This window comes from Vulpes vulpes, chromosome 15, assembly GCF_048418805.1.
Source record: "Vulpes vulpes isolate BD-2025 chromosome 15, VulVul3, whole genome shotgun sequence".
Classification (NCBI taxonomy): Eukaryota; Metazoa; Chordata; class Mammalia; order Carnivora; family Canidae; genus Vulpes; species Vulpes vulpes.
The window spans coordinates 92,148,411-92,166,494 of record NC_132794.1 but is presented as its reverse complement, the minus strand read 5'-3'; the positions used below and the strand labels follow the sequence as shown (position 1 = coordinate 92,166,494).

The following is an 18,084-nucleotide window of genomic DNA, read 5'->3' as shown; positions in this document are numbered from 1 at the left end:
AAGCAGACACTCAATCGCTGAGCCACCAAGGGGTCCCTGAACCATTTCCACTTTCATTTGAAAACTGGGATTTGGTTTTCTGGGCCTGTCTCAGATTGAGAGGTCCTGGATAGCCAACTGGAATATCCTAGTTGGACCACAACTCCCTATCCTCTTCATCTCCACTCTCATATACCTCCAAAAATTAATCAACCAAAAAGCATGAATAGTTGGGGTGCCTGGTTGGCTCTGTCAATGGAGCATGCAACTCTAGACCTCAAGGTTATGAGTTTGAGCCCCACATTGGGTGTAGAGATTACTTAAAAATAAAATCTTTTTAAAAATAAAAAATAAAGCATGAATGGGATTGTGTGACAAATGAGGAGAAAGATTACAATGCCCATCGTCTTACCAGGCAGAACATCTCCCTCTTAGATTTCAGTACTGAGTCCCACATTATGCCTAGGAATAGAAATATAAGGGAAGACATAGTACTTACCCTCCCCAATCTTAGGATCATAGAGGACATCATATAAGCTGACCTCTAATAGAGGGTATGTGTAAGAGGATTATGGGAGCAAGAAGCTAGACATCTGGCTACCTTGGGAGTTCAGGAAAAGTTTCTCAGAGAAAATAAAACCTGATTGGAACTTAAGAAAATGAGTAGGAGTTGGCAAGATGAAGACTGGAAATATGTTACTGTCAGAAAGCCAGAGATGTGCAGGAAACCACAGGAGATTGGAGAGTAAGACATGATCAGGTCCAGGCAGCTCTTCCTGCCCATGGGTCCTGTCCCCATGCTTTAACAACAATAATAACAACAAGACAAGGTCAGGTGTCAGGTGCCGAAAGTCTTGTATGCTGGGCTAGGCAGTTTAGCCTTTATCTTGACAATCAGGAGCCATTGCAGGGTTTTAAGTAGGGTAACCCTAGCTACCCAGTCTGACTCCACGTGTTTCTTGGGACAACTGTCTTGTCCCTTGCAACTCCCTACCTAGCAAGCACCAAGCCCACACCTTGCCCACAGGACTGAATCTGGTGTCACCAGGGAGAAGTTAGCCCTATTAAGGCTGGGAGAGCATAGCCTGGGCAAGCCAAGGGTGCAGACTAATGGGGGAGCCACCCAGGCCTGAGTGCCCAGCATAAGTCCTGACATCCAGCGAGTGCTTCCTTTAATTCTGAGATGTAGGTGGGAGAAGAGGAGTGACAGCTAAGTTACTTGACCAAGGTCACTCGGTGATGGTGGGAGGGTTAAAACATTGGTGTTAGAATGCTGCTTTGGGTTTGCCTCATTCCAAACTTTGCTTTCTCCACGAAGCCATCTTACTTGGAAGAGAGGAAAGGTGGGGGGACAGAGCGGGAGATAGCCAGAGAAGAGGAAAAAAGAAAGATGTGAAGAAAAAGAGGAGCACAGAGAAAGGTAAATTAGCCTTTCAAAGTGGCAGAGGAGGAAGGAGAGGGACAAACACCAAGAGCAAAAGGGCGGAGGAGAAAGAACAGGAAAGAAAAAGTCAATATGTGAGAAGACTGGAGCAGAAACAAAAGCGCTGAGAGACAGACAGCGACAAGTGGAGAAAATCTGCGAAACTTGAGCGGCAACCAAGCGCTGAAACCCGGTGGCCTCTCCCGGCCCGTGCGCCCTCCCACGTGGCGCCCCGGCTGCCCTATACCCCAGCACCACTGCACACACCGCTCAGGGTGTTGGCTTGGCCCCATTTCTCTGCCGCCGGGCCCGGCATCCACGGGGCCTCCGGGCACTTTAGACTCTCGCCCGCTGGACTCTGCCAAAACGTTCTTGCTCAGCTAGGTTTCAGCCACGTGGGGAAGGGCGTGGCCCAGATGCTGAGGAGTACCTCCGATTGGCCAAGGGGCGGGCTTCTTGGCGGCGCGCCGGCCGGACCCCTCCCCCGAAGGCGGGGCCTGAAAATTCACAGCTGGAAAGGGTGGAGCCTGGGCGGCGCAGCTGGAAGGGGGCGGGGCCCGGCGCGCGAGGCTGGCCGCGGCGGGCTGGGGGCGCCCTGGGCTGCCATAAAGTGAATGGGCGCCGGCGGGGGGTGGCAGTCCGCCGCGAGGCTCACTCTCTCCCTCTGCGAGTCGGAGAGCGCCGGAGCGGAGCGGCGGCCCGGGCGCAGGGGGGAGGCCCCCACCCCGGCCGGGTGCCCGGCCCCTGGCCCCTGCCTGCCCTCCAGACTGCCGCCGCCGCCGCCGCTGCCGGGAGCCTGCCTGCTGCGGGACTCACTGTGAGTGCTTGACCATGCGGGGGCAGGGGCTCATGGGGCCGAGGGGCCACGGCCGAACTTCGGGATCCCCAAAACAGGACCTGGGTGGCTGAACTACGGAACAGTGCCTGGGGAACGGGTCTAGCCTGGGAGAGCGTACTGCAGACCCGGGGCCAGGACTTACGAAAAGGGAAACTCAGCGTCGGGACTCGGGGGACACACAAGACGGAGACTCAGGGGATCCGGAGGGAAGCCAGAGACCTGGAGCCAGGACAGGAGCTCCGCGAAGCAGGGAGTAGAGTCGGGAAATCATTACCAGAAAGCGCCCTGGAATTCGGGGGCGCGGGGCAGCAAGCCAGGGAGAGAAAGGGGTTGCGGAGGCCCTGGCCAGCGGGGGGAGCTGGCGACGGCCACACAACGTGAGGGCAGTTGGCGGCTCCGGACGCCCCTCGCCCAGGGCTCACACCCTAGGGGCTGGGAGCAGGGGTGAGTCTCACACGCTTCTCTTCCCAGCCGCTTCGCAGTTCGGATAGGAGCCGAGTGTGGGAGCCTGGCTGCGACCGGGTCAGACAGCCGCTGTGCGGGCGGCAGGGCCGAAGCTGGGAAGCCCGAGTGACTAGGCGGCCGGGCTGGCATGTCGAGCTTGGGGTGTCAGGGCCCACATGGGTCCCGGCCTGGAGCCGCATGGAATTGGACGGAATGTCCGCAGTGCGCGGGGCTCAGTGCGGACAGAATGTCCGGGGAGGCTAGGTGGGTCTCTCCGGAGCAGGCGCTGTGTCCGGCAGGGGCGGACAGAATGTCCCTGGCCGAGTGGCATGTCCATGTACCCGGCCGCGCCTTGCCCAGCTGCTGCGTGTGCAGTGGGGTTCGCTGTGATGGGTCGCCTCAAATCCCAGCTCACACTTTGCAAACTAGTTTCTGCTCCTAGGGGCTGCGGGTTGGGGGTCAGGGGGTGCCAGGAACAGGCAAGTGAGAGTAAAGGCCTGGCCTTGGAGTCCAGTGGCACTGGAGGACATTCCCTCTCCAACCCAGACTAGATCTGAGCATCACCCTGCACTTCTAGAATCCAAATTTGTGGAGAGAAAGCCAATGGTAGGACCGCTAGTAAGAAGACAAGGGAAAAGGGAAAATGAACCACAAGGACAATGGGAGGGGAAGGAGGAATCCAGCAGAAAACTCCCTAACAGCTTCAGTTCCCTCACAAACTCAGCGTCTACCCCTAATTTTAATACTGCTGACCAGATAGCCCCGGATTCCTACCTGGGTGTCAGCAGGCTAAAGGCTCCTTCCCTGCAAGAGGCAGGAGCCCAGGCCCAAAGAGAAAACTGCAGCCCTTTAGCAAAGGAAACCCTGTGGGTTTGTTTCCCTTTTGGTTCTCTCAACCCCACCAGTGCCAATGCCATCCTGGCGGCTGAGAGGAAGGAGGAAGGAGAATACATGGAATCCAGACTCTGGGGCCAACATAGGACCTATATGGCCCTCCAAGTCTGGTTAGGAAGGATGTCTCAGCCCTACCCAACTGTCCCTTTTGTTTTCTCTGTAGCTGGGAAAGGGCCCTGATTGCCTCGGACCCATACAGTGACCACCCACCCTGACCCCAACTCTTTAATCAGAGCCCAGTTACGCTAAAGCGAACAGAGAAGAGAGAACTTTCCCAGACTGTGTAAGTGAGCAAAACAACTCAGCTGGACACTGAGTTTTCATGAGATAAGTGCAAGGTGATGTATTTAGCAATTTAAACAAGTGGGTCTCAACCTCTTTAACCACCCACCCATGAATGACATACAATATGTATTCCCCACACTCTCACCTCCATTCCCTAATTTTAAAGTTGGCCTATCATTGGCTAGGACATTGTTTCTCAACCTTTTTTGTCCTTGCTCCCTTTTGATAAATATAAAGGTATACCTCAATTAACCCTACCATATTCTGATACCCTTTTCAGGGGCTTGTGCTCCCATCATCTTTGAAAATCACTGAAATTATGGGTGAAGTTAAAGTCTAAGTCAGGAAAGGAATAGAGAAGGCATTGCAGATGGTTCCCTGAAGACCTTAGCCCAAAGTTCTGCATTTGCCAAAAAGGCGTAATGGCATTATAATGAGGATGAGTGGAAACAAAAGACAGAACCTTCTCTCATCCTTGCATAAAACCATGTAGCTGAGTGCATGCCTGGTCACTGGCTCTTAGGGAGAATGTTATGGACCCAGAGAAGGGACAGAGAATGATCCACCAAATAGGGAGCCAGGGGCTGCTACACAGAGCAAACTTCAAAGCTTAGGCCTCTGGAAGGTGAGACAGGATGGACACCCACAAATAATGAAAGGCCTAGATAAGCAGATTTGTTTGTTCCCCAAATCTTGAAATGGGAGATGAGGGGGTCTTATAGAACTGGGGTGATGCAAATTCAAGATGAATAGGAAAATGTTCCTTGGCACACTGTGGGCAGCAAACTTCCAGAGCTCCTTTCCAGAGAGGAGGTAGAGGCAGGAAGTGGAAATGGAATCCTCCAGGGCTTGGGAGGATCAGTGCATGTCAGAACCACAAATGGCTGCTGGGGTAGATGAGGCAAGGTGTGGAGTTTAGACTCTGGTTTTAGGAGAACTGGATTCGAGTCTCTTCAATCTGTGTCACTTTGGACAAGTTTATCTTCTTGGAGGTGAAATGAGGATGGATAGTCCTGCTACCCAAGATGGTTTTAAGAGTTAAATGGAATCATGTATTTGAAAGCCCTTTGCAAATGGAGATGCACCAAATAAGTAAGTAGGTCCCCTGTAACCACAGAATCTTTGTTTGGAAGGAGGGGTCTCAAGTCTTAGAGAAACCTGATAGCACCCATGATCAGACATAGGAAGATTCTTAGTGACAGATGGAATACCCCATCCCAAGCTTCCAATGCTAGCCATTACCCCTGTTCCTTTTCAAGAAGAGGTCTAGGGAGTTCCCCAAATGCTTAACTCCTCCACCAGGCCAAATATCCTGATCTGATCTCTGCCTGCCTCCTGCTCAAGGATATGAATATGGGCCCAGGACACAGGTCTAGGAGAGGAGAGGGGGGCAGGCTGGAGCTGCGCTGGGGATAGGCTTGAGAGAGGGACAGAGCCACTCACATCTTTTCTTCTCCATTCACTCTAAATGATGCATCCTAGAGTATGGGGAGGAAGAAGGCAGCTAACCTGAAAGATCCATTAGGTCCTGAGCTTTGGGATTACCTGGAGTGTCTAGCCCATCCATAGTCATGGACAGGGACCCCTGATGAGAGTGATAGAAACAGAAAGGCAAAGAAATAGGCAGTGGGGGGGAACAAGAGCTGCTTTCAAAATTCTCTCCACTCCTTCTCCATTGTCTTCCCCGGGGGCATTCCTTACACTTTGTAGTTAAAGTTTCCCCTTTCCCACCTTTCCATTGTCCAATCCATTCTGCTTACCACAGCCAAATAAAGGTCCCAGAGATGATGTTCTTATGTTTCTCCCCTGCCTACAAGCCTCCAGTGACTCCCACTGCTTGTAGTACGGCTTCTCAAAAGGAGCAGACAGGACAGGAATATAAGGGGCATGAAGCTGCAGGCTAAACATGGCCCATCTTCCTGGTGTGGTGATGTCACTTGAAGATGTCCCTTGGAGATTTGGAGAGAAAACTTTATTTTTTATATTAAAATAAATATACGTAAGTATGGAATAGAATGAAAATTTTGCTTCAATTTTGAACAGAAGGCTGGAGATCTCAAAGAAATTTCGTAGTAGTGGCAGCTGTTTGAGGTTGTGCTCCCAGTTTCCTAGAGTGATGTTCTTTCTTACTGGTCATAGCTGTTTTTGATGGAAAAGCTGGAGACGCTCTAACTTAGACTCCATCAAACCTGAAGCACCACCCCATGCCCTTCATTGAAGACTCCCTCAGCCTGACCTGTTTTTCTCTTATGATCTCAGTTAGGCTGCCCGTTGCCCTCTGAACCTGCCAGCTCCTTCCCAGTCCTGCTCTCTTATTTAGGAGCGTCTTCTTCTCTGCCTCCCCAGTTCCCAGCTCTGTCATGTGCTACATTCTCTGAGCCCCATAACTTGATACCACTTTACATGGGCTTCCATCTCTCTGATCCCCCACAATGTGAGAATTATGACCATTTAGCCCATCATTGTCCACCCTGTTTGCCTCCCCAGACTGTGGGCTCCTAGAAGTTAGAGTCTGTGCCTTACCATCTCTGTTTTAGCACCTAACACCTGCTGAAGGAAAAAAGGAATGAAAGGGTGGGTGTGGGGGCCCATTTCTCTGATCCCTAATTTATCCCTTGATACATACTGCATCAAATCATTGCTGCCTCCACTTAAATCTTAGGGTTTCCTCTTGGATCTGTGAGCCTCATCTACAGCTGTCTTCATTTGCTCCCATTTACTTACTGCAGCTCAGCAGACCAGACAGTCTGGGTGCTCAGCATCCCTAATGAACCTAAGGGCCTTACTTTAGGTCCAGGTTTCTAGGCAGGTTCCATGCTAGTTAAGGGCCCTGGTTTATATTCTATCATCAGCTTGCTACTTGCTGAGCACTATGACTCCTTCCTTTCTATCTTCCTCTTCATTCAGGGGTTTTCTTCCATCTCAGTTCTAGGGTACACCTCCTGCCTGGGTATTATTATTGCAACGCCTTGGGAACCCTCTGGCTGTGGCCCTGATTTGCCCCTTTGGCATCAGGGTGAAAGTGGGCACACAAGTTGCCTTCTTGCTGTAAGCTTGGCTTCCTTGGAAACCATGGCCTCCCTCCTATGACCTCTTTGACCTGTGATAACCTCTGCTCTCCACCTTAATATATCTTGAATATTTTTTCTTGCTGCAGTCCATGATGTAATTCCAGCCTATACTTCAGAATCAGAGCACACCTGCAGGTCCTTTCTTCTCCTCAGGGCTGGGATTGTCACCCTAACATCATGGAGCCTGTCCTATACATCCCCAGTCAGGTGTGCAGGAAGGCAGGAGTGGGGACCAGCAGCCCCTCCCAGAGCTCGATTCAGCACCGCTGTTATCTCCTGACTTTCTCTGGTTCTGCCTGCTATTTCCTACCAGCATCAACCAATCTTGCAGCTTCCAGACCTATTGCTTGTTCCTGTCTACTGAGGGAGGCAAAGCCCCTGGTCTCAGTTCCAACTCCCTAGATTCCTGACCTTCAACAGTTTGGGGGAGCTTAATCCTCGGCCAGCCTGTCTCCAGCTCAGACAACAGCTTGGTGCCCCCAGCTTCTGCCTGGCTAGCCCACCCAGTCAGGAGTCTGCTGGAGGCCTGTGTCCCCCAACCTTCTACCTCTCTGTTACCAGCCTGGCTGTGGTGTTCTTGCCTTTTCAGTTTCACAGGCAGGGCCCTTCTTGGCCTCAACACCTCTTTCCACTATTACTACCCCAGTCAAGAGCCTGAAGTCTGCCTTTTTCCCTTTACCAGTGGTTCTTGGCTTCAGTAACTCTGCCCATTTTGCTGTTACCTTGTTGGCGAGGCCCTCCTTTATGTTCAGGGCAGAGAATTCACAACACACCTTTGCATCCCACTCTCAAATGCAGCATACTCACCTTTATTCACCAGAGGAATTCTTTACTAGGAGATACAGAGTCTAGGAAGGTGAACCCAAGCAAAGGCAGACACAAGGATGAGATCTTACCACTCTATCCTTAGTGCCTAACTCAATGCCCAGCGTCTGTTTAATGAATGGGAGAGGAAGAAAGCAACTTGGATAGAATTTTCCACCCCCACTCATTTTTACATTGTTTTATTTTAACCTTAGAGCACTACCAGAGGTAGGTAGTGAAGGGAGTATGATCTCCCTTTTAGAGATGAAAAAACATGTCCAAAGAGGTAAAGCACTTTGCCAAGAACACAGAGCTAGTGAGTTGGGGAGCCAGGACATGAATGCAGATCTTTTGTTTCCAAACCTAATTTCTTATGGCTATACCAGATCACTTTCCTAGGAGGGGCCTGGGCAATTTCCACCCTCTACCCTCAACCCATCCTCTTCCCTTGGATTTCTCCCCATCCAGCACAACAGGCTACCCCCAGCAGCCAGAGTATAGACCACTCCTCTGGCCTCTTTGGCCTCCTCCTCCCCCACAGAGTCCTTAGTTCTGGGACTGAGAGCTGAGGTTCAGAGGGGCCAGGAAGGGGGGGAGAGTAATGGCTAGCTCTAAAACAGCCAAGGCAGCTGTCCCTGTCACAGAGAGAAGAGACTATGTAATGGTGTGGGTCTGTCTGCCTGAATGTGGGAGAGCATGTGTGGGAGAGTATGTGTTTGTATGCCTCTAGCTCCAAGTCCAAGTGCTTATTTTGTCTGAGTGGGGGCCCATGTGTGTCTCCATGTGTGTCTGTCTGTCTCTGGGAATACATAGCCTAAACTCTGCTTTCTCGGCCTCATCTTTTACTCTGGCTCTTATCTCTCCTCACCCTGCAATAGAGGGTGAAACGGAAACACAGGTATGGAATGCTGGAAGGGAGAAGGGGAGTTCAGAATACTGGAAATCTGGAGCCAAGGCAGACTGGAAAGACAAATGGCACTGATGGGATTTAGTTTTCCCTACAGGTTAACCCAGTCGTCCCTCTTTGCCCAGTGGTGTTGTTCCCATGGCCTCTGGAAAAGCCAGGAGCATGGTTTGCATTTCAAGAGCATCTTGGGTATGAAGTAAGAGGAGACTTCAGAGAACCCCTTTTTCTAGCTCTCAGTTCTAAGCCTTTGAACTATTTGGGAAGAACTACTACTCAAGGCTGCCACAGGTCTCATCCAAGGGCATCTTCCTTCTATTAGAGCATCACTAACTCCTGACCTCAGACCTGGAAGAGGAGGTGAGCTGAACCTCCCCACCCTTAGCCTGACTTCTCTCCTTCCTGGGTTTCCTTTAGTCCTGCCTCTCCAACCCTAGGAAAAGGCCCAAGGTCTAGACCCCTCTCCCTGCAGAAAGAACAGGGACTGCTTCTCAACCTCCTGCCTTGACCTCTGTTGCACCCCCATTCTCACTTGAGAGGTTGGGGGGGCAGCTGTCCACTCTCAGCTGGTCGATGGGGGCATTACCATGTGCAAATACAGGCCGCTGCCCATCTGCGCCTCCCTGAGAAAGGCTCCTTATAAATTCAGAACAGTGAAGTGACACACATCTCAATCTAGGCTAATCCACCACATTAATGCCACTCTGCACAGCCTGCATTAAGTCCCTGTTAATGGAGAGGCAGATGGACCCCTCCTACCCTGTTCTTCACCCCTGTTCCTCTGTACATAGCCTCCGTTGGTTCTCCTCTGAGGGAGAGGCATCCAAACTACTTGAGCCTCACTAGAGCCCCTTTCTCCTCATCCCACCAGAGGGGGCTTGGGAGAGCTAACAGGAAGGGAGATCCTGCTGGGGAGACTTGGAGAGGGACCCAGGCTGTCTCCTGAGCAATGTGAAGCAAGGTTTGGAATAAGGAGTAAGGGTGGTAGGGTGGCTGTAAGCAGCTCACATCTAGGGGTGCTTGGGTGGCTCAGTTGGGTAGGCAGCTGCCTTTGGCTCAGGTTATGATCCTGGGGTCCTGGGATCGAACCCCGAGTCGGGCTCCCTGCTCAGCTGGGACTCTGCTTCTCCCTCCCCCTCTGTTCCTTCCTGGTGCTTGCTCATGCTCTCTATTGTGTACACTCTCTCACATAATAAATAAAATCTTAAAAAAAAACGAAGAAGCTCACATCTACTGCTGGGGGTATGGGGTGGGAGTGCTGGTAAAGGCTGGAATGAGCGGAACTGGTAAGGGTGTGACGTGTGTCTGGGCAGGCACAGAAGCAGACAAGGCCAGAAAGCCTAGGGATTTTCTTTATTTTTTTATCTTTTTATTTGTGATAGTCACACAAAGAGAGAGAGAGAGAGGCAGAGACATAGGCAGAGGGAGAAGCAGGCTCCATGCACCGGGAGCCCGACGTGGGATTCGATCCCGGGTCTCCAGGATCACGCCCTGGGCCAAAGGCAGGCGCTAAACCACTGCGCCACCCAGGGTTCCCAAGCCTAGGGATTTTCAAACTTGTTTTTGATCCTGGAACCCTTTCTTCAAATACTCTCTCCTGGGACGCCTGGGTGGCTCAGCGGTTGAGCATCTGCCTTTGGCCCAGGGCGTGATCCTGGAGTCCTGGGATCGAATCCCGCATCAGGCTCCCTGCATGGAGCCTGCTTCTCTCTCTGCTAGCCCCAAGTTCTACCCTGAAGGGATTTCTGGGTAGGGCCCCAAGGAACACAATTTGAAAAAGCAAATGAAGAAAAGGCATTAGCTTTGGAGTTTCCCCAGACCCAGTTCAGATCCCAGTTTTACCACTTACAAGCTCTGTGGCCTTAGTGGTTACTTCAAGTCTGTGTCCTCACCTGAACAAGGGTGATAGTATTTAATACAGATGCATTCTTGTTAGGAGAGAGTGAGGTAAAGGCATATAGTATGTATTCATAAATAATAGCAGTGATTATCCTTATGTGAGACATATGGGCTTTGGTTCAAAATCAAATCTGTCCCACTGGAGGGTGAATGACAGAGGTTCAGGCTGAGTTCAGGTATAATTGGTTGCGGGGCATGTATGAATTTGTGGGGATAATAGACATACATGTGAGAGAGAACTGAAGTTTTAGAGGATATGATATACAGTACGTGGCGGGCAATGGTGCGGTTTTCCTTAGCTAATTCGATAAATATCTAGTGTGCATATCTGTGCATAAAACCCCCGGGGTAGACACCTTTCTCCCCTTAGGCTGCTGTTTCCCTATTCTATCCTAGGGTACTCCACACAGGGGTAGCTTTGTGCTGGTAGCTGAGGAAGGGGCAGTGAACCTGAGGGGAAACAGTACTAGACCCGGATAACCGGGAGATTTTAACCCCATCAACATGGTCTGTGCCTTCTCTCCCTTCCAGAGTCCTCCCTCCATGGAGTTTGGCCTGCTCAGCGAGGCGGAGGCCCGGAGCCCGGCCCTGTCGCTGTCAGATGCGGGCACTCCCCACCCGCCACTCCCGGAGCACGGCTGCAAGGGCCAGGAGCACAGCGGTGAGCGCACCCTCTACCGGAGATCACAGTTCAGTGCCTCCTTGGGTGGCATTTGGGAGTGGAAGGCGGGGGTGAGGGGGTGGGGGTGGGTGGAGGAGGTCCTCGAGCCGCAGAATCCGCGAAGGCCTGGGCGCCCTGTGACCTGCCCCCCCACCTCGGCCCCCAGACTCGGAAAAGGCCTCGGCCTCGCTGCCCGGCGGCTCCCCAGAAGACGGCTCGCTGAAGAAGAAGCAGCGGCGGCAGCGCACCCACTTCACCAGCCAGCAGCTGCAGGAGCTGGAGGCGACCTTCCAGAGGAACCGCTACCCCGACATGAGTACGCGCGAAGAGATCGCGGTGTGGACCAACCTCACCGAGGCCCGCGTGCGGGTACGCCCCCCCCCAGACCCGCAACCCTCCCCCTGCCCCGCGCCCTCTCCAGCCCAGTCTCCATCTCACTGGCCGCTCAGCGAGCCGCCCTGGAGCCAGCCCTGTGCCTCTGCCCTGCCTGCCTTTCCCGGGCTTAACGCCGACGCGCCCCTGCCTCCATCTGCTGCCCCCCATGGCCTCCTTCGCACTAGCCTCCAGCCTCTGCCCTGACTCCCTCCGCCCTGTCACTACGGGTGGCTCGTTCCTTCTCCCCATGCCCCCTCGCACTGTCCCTCGTTTTCTTCATTCCTCCTTGACCCCATCCTACGCGTCCAGACCCTGTTGCTCCCGATTCAGCCCTGCCGTCCACTCCTGATCTCAGCCCCCTGACTCGGTGCGCTCCCCCCACGCCCAGCCAGGCAGCCTCCACGCTGCCCAATCGCGTTTCCAGACACTCGTGTGTATCCTCCACGCGGCGCTGGCCCGAACCCCGGTCTCGGTGACCCAGCCGCCAGCCGCGCTGGCCGCGCCCGGCTCCGGCCCTGACAGCCGCTCTCCGACGCCCGCAGGTGTGGTTCAAGAACCGGCGCGCCAAGTGGCGGAAGCGCGAGCGCAGCCAGCAAGCCGAGCTGTGCAAGGGCGGCTTCGCGGCGCCACTCGGGGGGCTGGTGCCGCCCTACGAGGAGGTGTACCCCGGCTACTCGTACGGCAATTGGCCACCCAAGGCGCTTGGCCCGCCGCTTGCTGCCAAGACCTTCCCGTTCGCCTTCAACTCGGTCAACGTGGGGCCTCTGGCCTCGCAGCCCGTCTTCTCGCCACCCAGCTCCATCGCCGCCTCCATGGTGCCCTCGGCCGCGGCCGCCCCGGGCACCGTGCCAGGGCCCGGGGCCCTGCAGGGCCTGGGCGGGGGGCCCCCCGGGCTGGCTCCGGCCGCAGTGTCCTCCGGGGCAGTGTCCTGCCCTTACGCTTCGGCCGCTGCTGCAGCCGCTGCAGCCGCCTCTTCCCCCTACGTATATCGGGACCCGTGTAACTCGAGTCTGGCCAGCCTGAGGCTCAAGGCCAAACAGCACGCCTCTTTCAGCTATCCCGCCGTGCCCGGGCCGCCCCCGGCCGCCAACCTCAGTCCATGCCAGTACGCCGTTGAACGGCCCGTATGAATGGCCCGGTCCGTCGACCATCCCCGAGGGTGGGGCGAGAATTTACAGACTCCCCGGACTGGGGTCGTCTTGACTGGCTTGCCCCTGCCCCGGGATCTGAGAGGGGTGCTGGGGCAGCTCGGGGTGGGGGGGATGGTGGGTGGCCAGCTCAGGAGAGAGCCTTCCCCCTGCCGGCCCTGAGGGGTGGACTGGGCCCTATACACCCTACACACAGTCCGCGCCCCTGGGACTAAGGCCAGGAACAGGGACCAGTTCCCCGGGGGCCAACTGACCCTTGGCCCACCCCGCCTTCTCCAGACTCCCCTCCCCCATTTTCAAAGATAAACGAAATAAACGTGCGCGGACTGCCAAAGGCTTGATGATTCAGAGTTGCGGTTGAGCTCCCTCCCCTGTGGCTAAGGAAGAGCCTGGTGTACAGGAATAAAGTGAGGGCCCGGGCTTCTAGGGCTTCAGTCCCCTCTCAGTTCCCAACACCAGGATGGGGAAGCTGGGGGATACCTGGAGCAGAGGGGCGCACCTGCGTGCAAATATGTAGGTGTGGCTTAGGGAACTAGCTACGTGGCTGGTGTCAGCCAAAGCTGGTGCTGCGGTGCCACCTCGTGGCCTCATGGAGGATAACTGGAAGGTCGGATTTGGAACTCTTACTTGCCAAGTGTCAATTCTGCAACTTAGGAAGCTTATGACCTTAGATAAGTTACACCACCTTTCTGCACCTGTTTCTCACTGTTCCTATGAGGGGCTTGGGCCTCTAATAGCAATAAAATTCTGGTCTGTAACAGACATTTATTAAGTGCCTATCAGGCCTAGGATTCTTATTGAATGTCTCTTGTGTGTGCCTCTCATCTTTCCACACATCTTAGGCTTCTCACCCAGCAGCCCTCTCCCATCACAGCAGTCTTCCTCCCCCCCCAAATCCCCAAAGACCCGTTGAAATATTTAATTTAAAAATGGAGCGGGACACCTGGGTGGCTCAGCAGTTGAGGGTCTGCCTTCGGCCCAGGGCGTGATCCTGGAGTCCCAGAATCGAGTCCCACATTGGGCTCCCTGCATGGAGCCTGCTTCTCCCTCTGCCTATGTCTCTGCCTCTCTCTCTCTCTCTGTGTGTGTGTCTCTCATGAATAAATAAATAAAATCTTTTTTAAAAAATAGAGCAAGAAGATTTCTGGATAGAAATATAAATAATTTAGCTCTGGGAATCCTCTTCAGTTCTACCCCTATCCCAGGGCCTTCTTGGCCTTCATATTTATTTATTTATTAAAGGATTTTATTTAAATAAATAAAATCACTGAGCCTCCCAGGCGTCCCGGCCTTCACATTTAAAATAGAAACATCAAAGTACTAGATTACACCCTACCCAGGGCTGCCACCTCTTGTCTGACATAACTTCCAGCCACCTTGGGGCACACATTCCATGGGAAAAATCATGCAGGGAAGGCATCCTAATCATTCTTCCAAACCTAAGCTCATCCCCTCGGTGGGGAGAGCCTGGGGCTCCTTTTTCTCCAACCCTTCACTGACTCTTGGTCTTGGCTTTGACCTTGGGCACTATATAGGTTTGGTGGAAGAAATGGGCAAAGAGGATGAAATAGGTCGCATATAAGATGAGGGACCAGAAGAAGTGTTCCGCTGTGGTGTGGCATCCCTGTTCCTGTCTCCAGATGTAAGTTAGGATGCTGATAGTGGCTCCCATAAACATCTGCAGGAGCTGCAAGCTGGTGATGAGCATGGGTAACCACGTGGGGGACTTCACTTTGGCAGCCCTCAGAGTGTAGTAGATGTACATGATAGAATGCACACCGTAGTTCATGGTCATGAACCAGCCGCCTGAAGGCACCTTGTTCTTGTATCCAAAGCTTGTGTACACTAGCACTGTGCTGTGGTGGTACCAGTGTACAAAGATGAGTGGCCGCTTACGCAGGATGATGAAGGCCGTGTCTCCTGGGAGATGGGGAGTCATAGCTGGCAAACCATCCAGTGTTGGGCCTGCCCACCATGCTGGATACTGGGGCATGAGGGGAATTCTCAGGGCATGAGAAGGGTCTTTGTGGCAAATAATTTGAAAAGGGGCTTGGATAGAGGTGTTGTTAGGACTCAGGGGTGGGGAAGGGACTTTCCATGGGATGGGTGAGGTTGGGGGGCGGATGAGGAGGGATGCAGTTAACTGGGCACCAGAGAGACAAAGCCTTGTCACTCACCAAGTTCAATGATCTTGCTGAGAAGAAAGAGGCAGGACCAGAATTTGACTATGGGATTGTCGATGTAGATAGAGAAGCACACAGTTTGCTTTAGACTCCTCCTAAGTAGCAAGGCCCCCATATGGCCCCATGTCCTCACTGCCCCCAGGATACTGAAATGGGACAGAAGAAAAGGGTGTAAGAGTTACCTCCCCAGGCACCAATTCACCCTTCCCCCTTGACCTGGCAGGTCACTCCCCAAACTCCACCACTTTCCCCCTTCCAGCATAATGGGTCACTGCCTCTGAGATCCTGGGGCCAGAATCCAACCAGTAAACTAGAGGAGATGAAGGCTGGGGAAGGACCCGGAAATGCTGGAGGATCGGACTCAAAATTGAATTAGGGACTAGAGTTTTTGGTATAGGAAGAGCCTGGGAGGGGATGGACAACAGGATTGGGGCGATAGAAAGAGTTTGGGAAGGAGGGGCTAAAGAAGTTGTTGGAAGGTCTTGGAAAAGGGTGCTGAGAGTTATTAGAGGCAGGAGAAATTTGTTAAAAGTACACAGACTCCATGGGCACAAGAAGACTCATGAGAGAGAGCAGAAGCTGCCAGTCTGGGGCCTAGGGAAAGGAAAACAGGGTAATATGGGAGGAGGAGGAAGCTGAGAGGGTGCAGGAGCTGAGGGAAGGGGTTTTAGGAATAGAGTTAGAGGGGGGGCGCATGGGTGGCTCAGCAGTTGGGCATCTGCCTTTGGCTCAGGGCATGATCCCTGGTCAGGGATCGAGTTCCGCATCAGGCTCCTTGCAGGGAACCTACTTCTCCCTCTATGTCTGTGCCTCTCTCTCTGTGTCTCTCATGAGTAAATAAATAAAATCTTAAAACAACAACAACAACAACAAAAAATGGGAATAGAGTTAGAGGGCAATTTAGGGCATTGACTCAGTTGGGGTTGCTAGAAAGCTTTTAGGAAATAGAATGAGGTTCTAGGGTCTACAGCATAGGCAGGGAGTGGAGACTGGGGGGAGGGGGGTGTCTTACCTGAAGACTGCAAGGCAGAAGGACCAAAGGATCAGAGGCCTCTGTAGGTTGAAGCCTTTCCGTGCCTTCATGTAGTTCTGCCCCACAAAGATGAGCAGCAGGTAGACCAGAGCTATGGGGAATGAGGTTGCCCTGGCAGGCAGAAGGCAGAGGGGTTTATAGTGGGTGCTGGTTAGAGGAATGCCCATTCATATCTCAAGGTGAGTGCTCTCGGAGTCCCAGCTCTGCCACTTATTAGACACAGAGAGAGGCACACTGGAAAAAAAAAAAACTTAGTTCTCTGAGCCTCACTTTCCTTATTATAAAAGAGAAATAGCACTCTTCTGACAGTGGGAAGGTATATAAAGGACCTACCAAAGTGCAGGGGCTGTGTTCAAGGTTTCTGTGATTCTTGCTCTCAGAGGAATTGTGTGGGTGACAGCTGCTGGTCCATACTTAAAACCAACCCAGGGCTCTGATGTAAGAAAAATGTGGCAATAGTTTCTGCCCAGTTGGGTCATGGCAAATTGGCTGGAGCATAAAGTCAGCCGACAAGCCCCTCTAAGGAGCTTTAGGGCAAAATCAAAGAACCTGGGGAAATATTGAAAGAGCTCCCTGTGTCTCCTCCACAGCGGGGACGACGGAGCATTTGGGAAACGTGATAATTGTGAAGGTAGACAGTCCCTGGGCACCAGCACTATGCCCGCAGGCCTGCACACACCACCACAAAGAACAGAGGAGAGTCGTCTACATGGTGGGTGGGACTAAGAGCTCAGATCAATCCCTTCCTCAGAGATCACTTCTCACTACACTCTTTCCTCTTTCTGTCTCCTACTTTCCTCACCCCATTTTCTTCCTTTCTCCCTCCCTCCCTCCGTCCCTCCCTCCCTCCTTTCGCTCTCTCTCTCTTTTTCTTCCAGATCTAATCTCTTTGAGATGCCACACCAACTGCCTCTTGGACAACAGGGATATGGAGCCAGTACAGGGGAGCTGGATACCTTTGCTCTTTAAGAAAATCATTGCGGGCATTCAGTGTCTCCTCCCCCACCCACCTCCAAATAGCAGTCATCAAGGTCAGGACCCTGGCACAGAGCTTCGCCTTCCCCAGGTCTCACCAGTACTCTTCCAAAAAGGGCCTCATGTCCTGGAACAGCTCGAAGTAGTAAGGCTGCAAGATCTCTATGCCCTCCTCGGAGACATTCATGGCTGTGACAATTCACTCTGCAGAAGTCGACGTCCGGAGCTTTGGGAAGCTGGGCGAGAGGTTAGGGGACGGGACTTTGAGGCTGGACAGAATGCACGCGGGACCCAAGGAACTCCGTGGCCAGGCAAGCGAGGAGCTTCAGATTCAGGCACGTGCGCCGCGGCCAGCCCACCTCCACCGCCGCCGTCACTGTGGTATATGGAGCTGAATTGCAAAGCGCCGGGCCCAGGCGGCGCGCAGCCCCTCCCAACGCCAGGCCGGTATCCAATCTCGACCAAGATACGTCCCTGTCTTGCCCCTGCGCCGCAACTAGCTCTCTGATTGGTCATCCTCAAGGGAGCCTCCCCCTGGTGCTTCTCACACCCCACCCTAAATCCTGTGGTAGGATCCACCACGCCCACTTTCCCATCCTTTTCTTCCACACCTCCATTCCCACCTGCTTGGCTCAGGCCCTATGGCCTCGCCACTACCGCGACAGAGCAGTTGTCCCCCGTACTGCCAACCGTAGCCTTTGCCTCAGTTCGCTTTAATCCCACTACCTGGTAGTGAGATGAGCGTGGAGGTGTCCTCGGCCTCTGATGTGTGCATTCAGAAATTCTGATGTCATGGGACCCCTGGGTGGCTCAGTGGTTTAGCGCCTGACTTCGGTCCAGGCCTGATCCTGGAGTCCCCTATAGGACACACTGCGTGGAGCCTGCTTCTCCCTCTGCCTGTGTCTCTGCCTCTCTCTGTGTGTGTCCCCCATGAATAAATAAAATCTGAAAGAAAAAAAGAAAGAAAGAAAGAAAGAAAGAAAGAAAGAAAGAAAGAAAGAAAGAAAGAAAGAAAGAAAAAGAAAGTTCCAATGTCAGTTTCCCTCCTCCCTGTGACCCTGGGAAACCCAGACTCTGGATGAGGATAAATCCTCGATAGTCCCATCTGCCTTCTTCAGGTCTGTGGTTGTGGGTGGGAAGGAGATGAATTTTTAGAATTTTTTAAAAA

At 53.1% G+C, this 18,084-nt stretch overlaps 2 protein-coding genes across 4 annotated transcripts; one reads left to right on the top strand and one right to left on the bottom strand.

The window, feature by feature from the left end:
* The first annotated feature begins 1,972 nt into the window (after positions 1 to 1,972).
* On the top strand, positions 1,973 to 12,844 carry PITX3 (paired like homeodomain 3). Its single transcript, XM_025990207.2, has 4 exons — positions 1,973 to 2,219; positions 11,073 to 11,202; positions 11,369 to 11,571; positions 12,120 to 12,844. Exons 2-4 carry the CDS (start codon positions 11,085 to 11,087, stop codon positions 12,705 to 12,707), a joined length of 909 nt encoding a protein of 302 aa, XP_025845992.2. The 5' UTR covers positions 1,973 to 2,219; positions 11,073 to 11,084; the 3' UTR covers positions 12,708 to 12,844.
* A 204-nt stretch (positions 12,845 to 13,048) lies between these two features.
* ELOVL3 (ELOVL fatty acid elongase 3) lies at positions 13,049 to 17,337 on the bottom strand. Of its 3 annotated transcripts, none has more exons than XM_072739839.1 (4): positions 16,952 to 17,337; positions 15,921 to 16,052; positions 14,903 to 15,054; positions 13,049 to 14,645 (listed from the first exon to the last, which is right to left on the bottom strand). In XM_072739839.1, the coding sequence occupies exons 1-4, from the start codon at positions 16,966 to 16,968 to the stop codon at positions 14,218 to 14,220; spliced, it is 729 nt and encodes a 242-aa protein (XP_072595940.1). In that variant the 5' UTR covers positions 16,969 to 17,337; the 3' UTR covers positions 13,049 to 14,217. The 3 variants fall into 3 exon arrangements, with proteins under 3 accessions (XP_072595940.1, XP_025851538.1, XP_072595939.1); XM_025995753.2 differs by having other exon boundaries at positions 17,015 to 17,334; XM_072739838.1 differs by having other exon boundaries at positions 15,921 to 16,175; positions 17,015 to 17,312.
* Between the last annotated feature and the right edge of the window lie 747 nt (positions 17,338 to 18,084).

Coding starts and splice junctions, on each gene's coding strand:
- PITX3 (XM_025990207.2), top strand. CDS start 11,085: ATGGAGTTTGGCCTGCTCAGCGAGGCGGAGGCCCGGAGCCCGGCCCTG. Junction 11,203..11,368: donor CAAGGGCCAGGAGCACAGCG/GTGAGCGCACCC, acceptor CTCGGCCCCCAG/ACTCGGAAAAGGCCTCGGCC. Junction 11,572..12,119: donor TCACCGAGGCCCGCGTGCGG/GTACGCCCCCCC, acceptor CGACGCCCGCAG/GTGTGGTTCAAGAACCGGCG.
- ELOVL3 (XM_025995753.2), bottom strand. CDS start 17,103: ATGAATGTCTCCGAGGAGGGCATAGAGATCTTGCAGCCTTACTACTTC. Junction 16,053..17,014: donor CCCTTTTTGGAAGAGTACTG/GTGAGACCTGGG, acceptor TCTGCCTGCCAG/GGCAACCTCATTCCCCATAG. Junction 14,646..14,902: donor CAGCAAGATCATTGAACTTG/GTGAGTGACAAG, acceptor CCCATCTCCCAG/GAGACACGGCCTTCATCATC.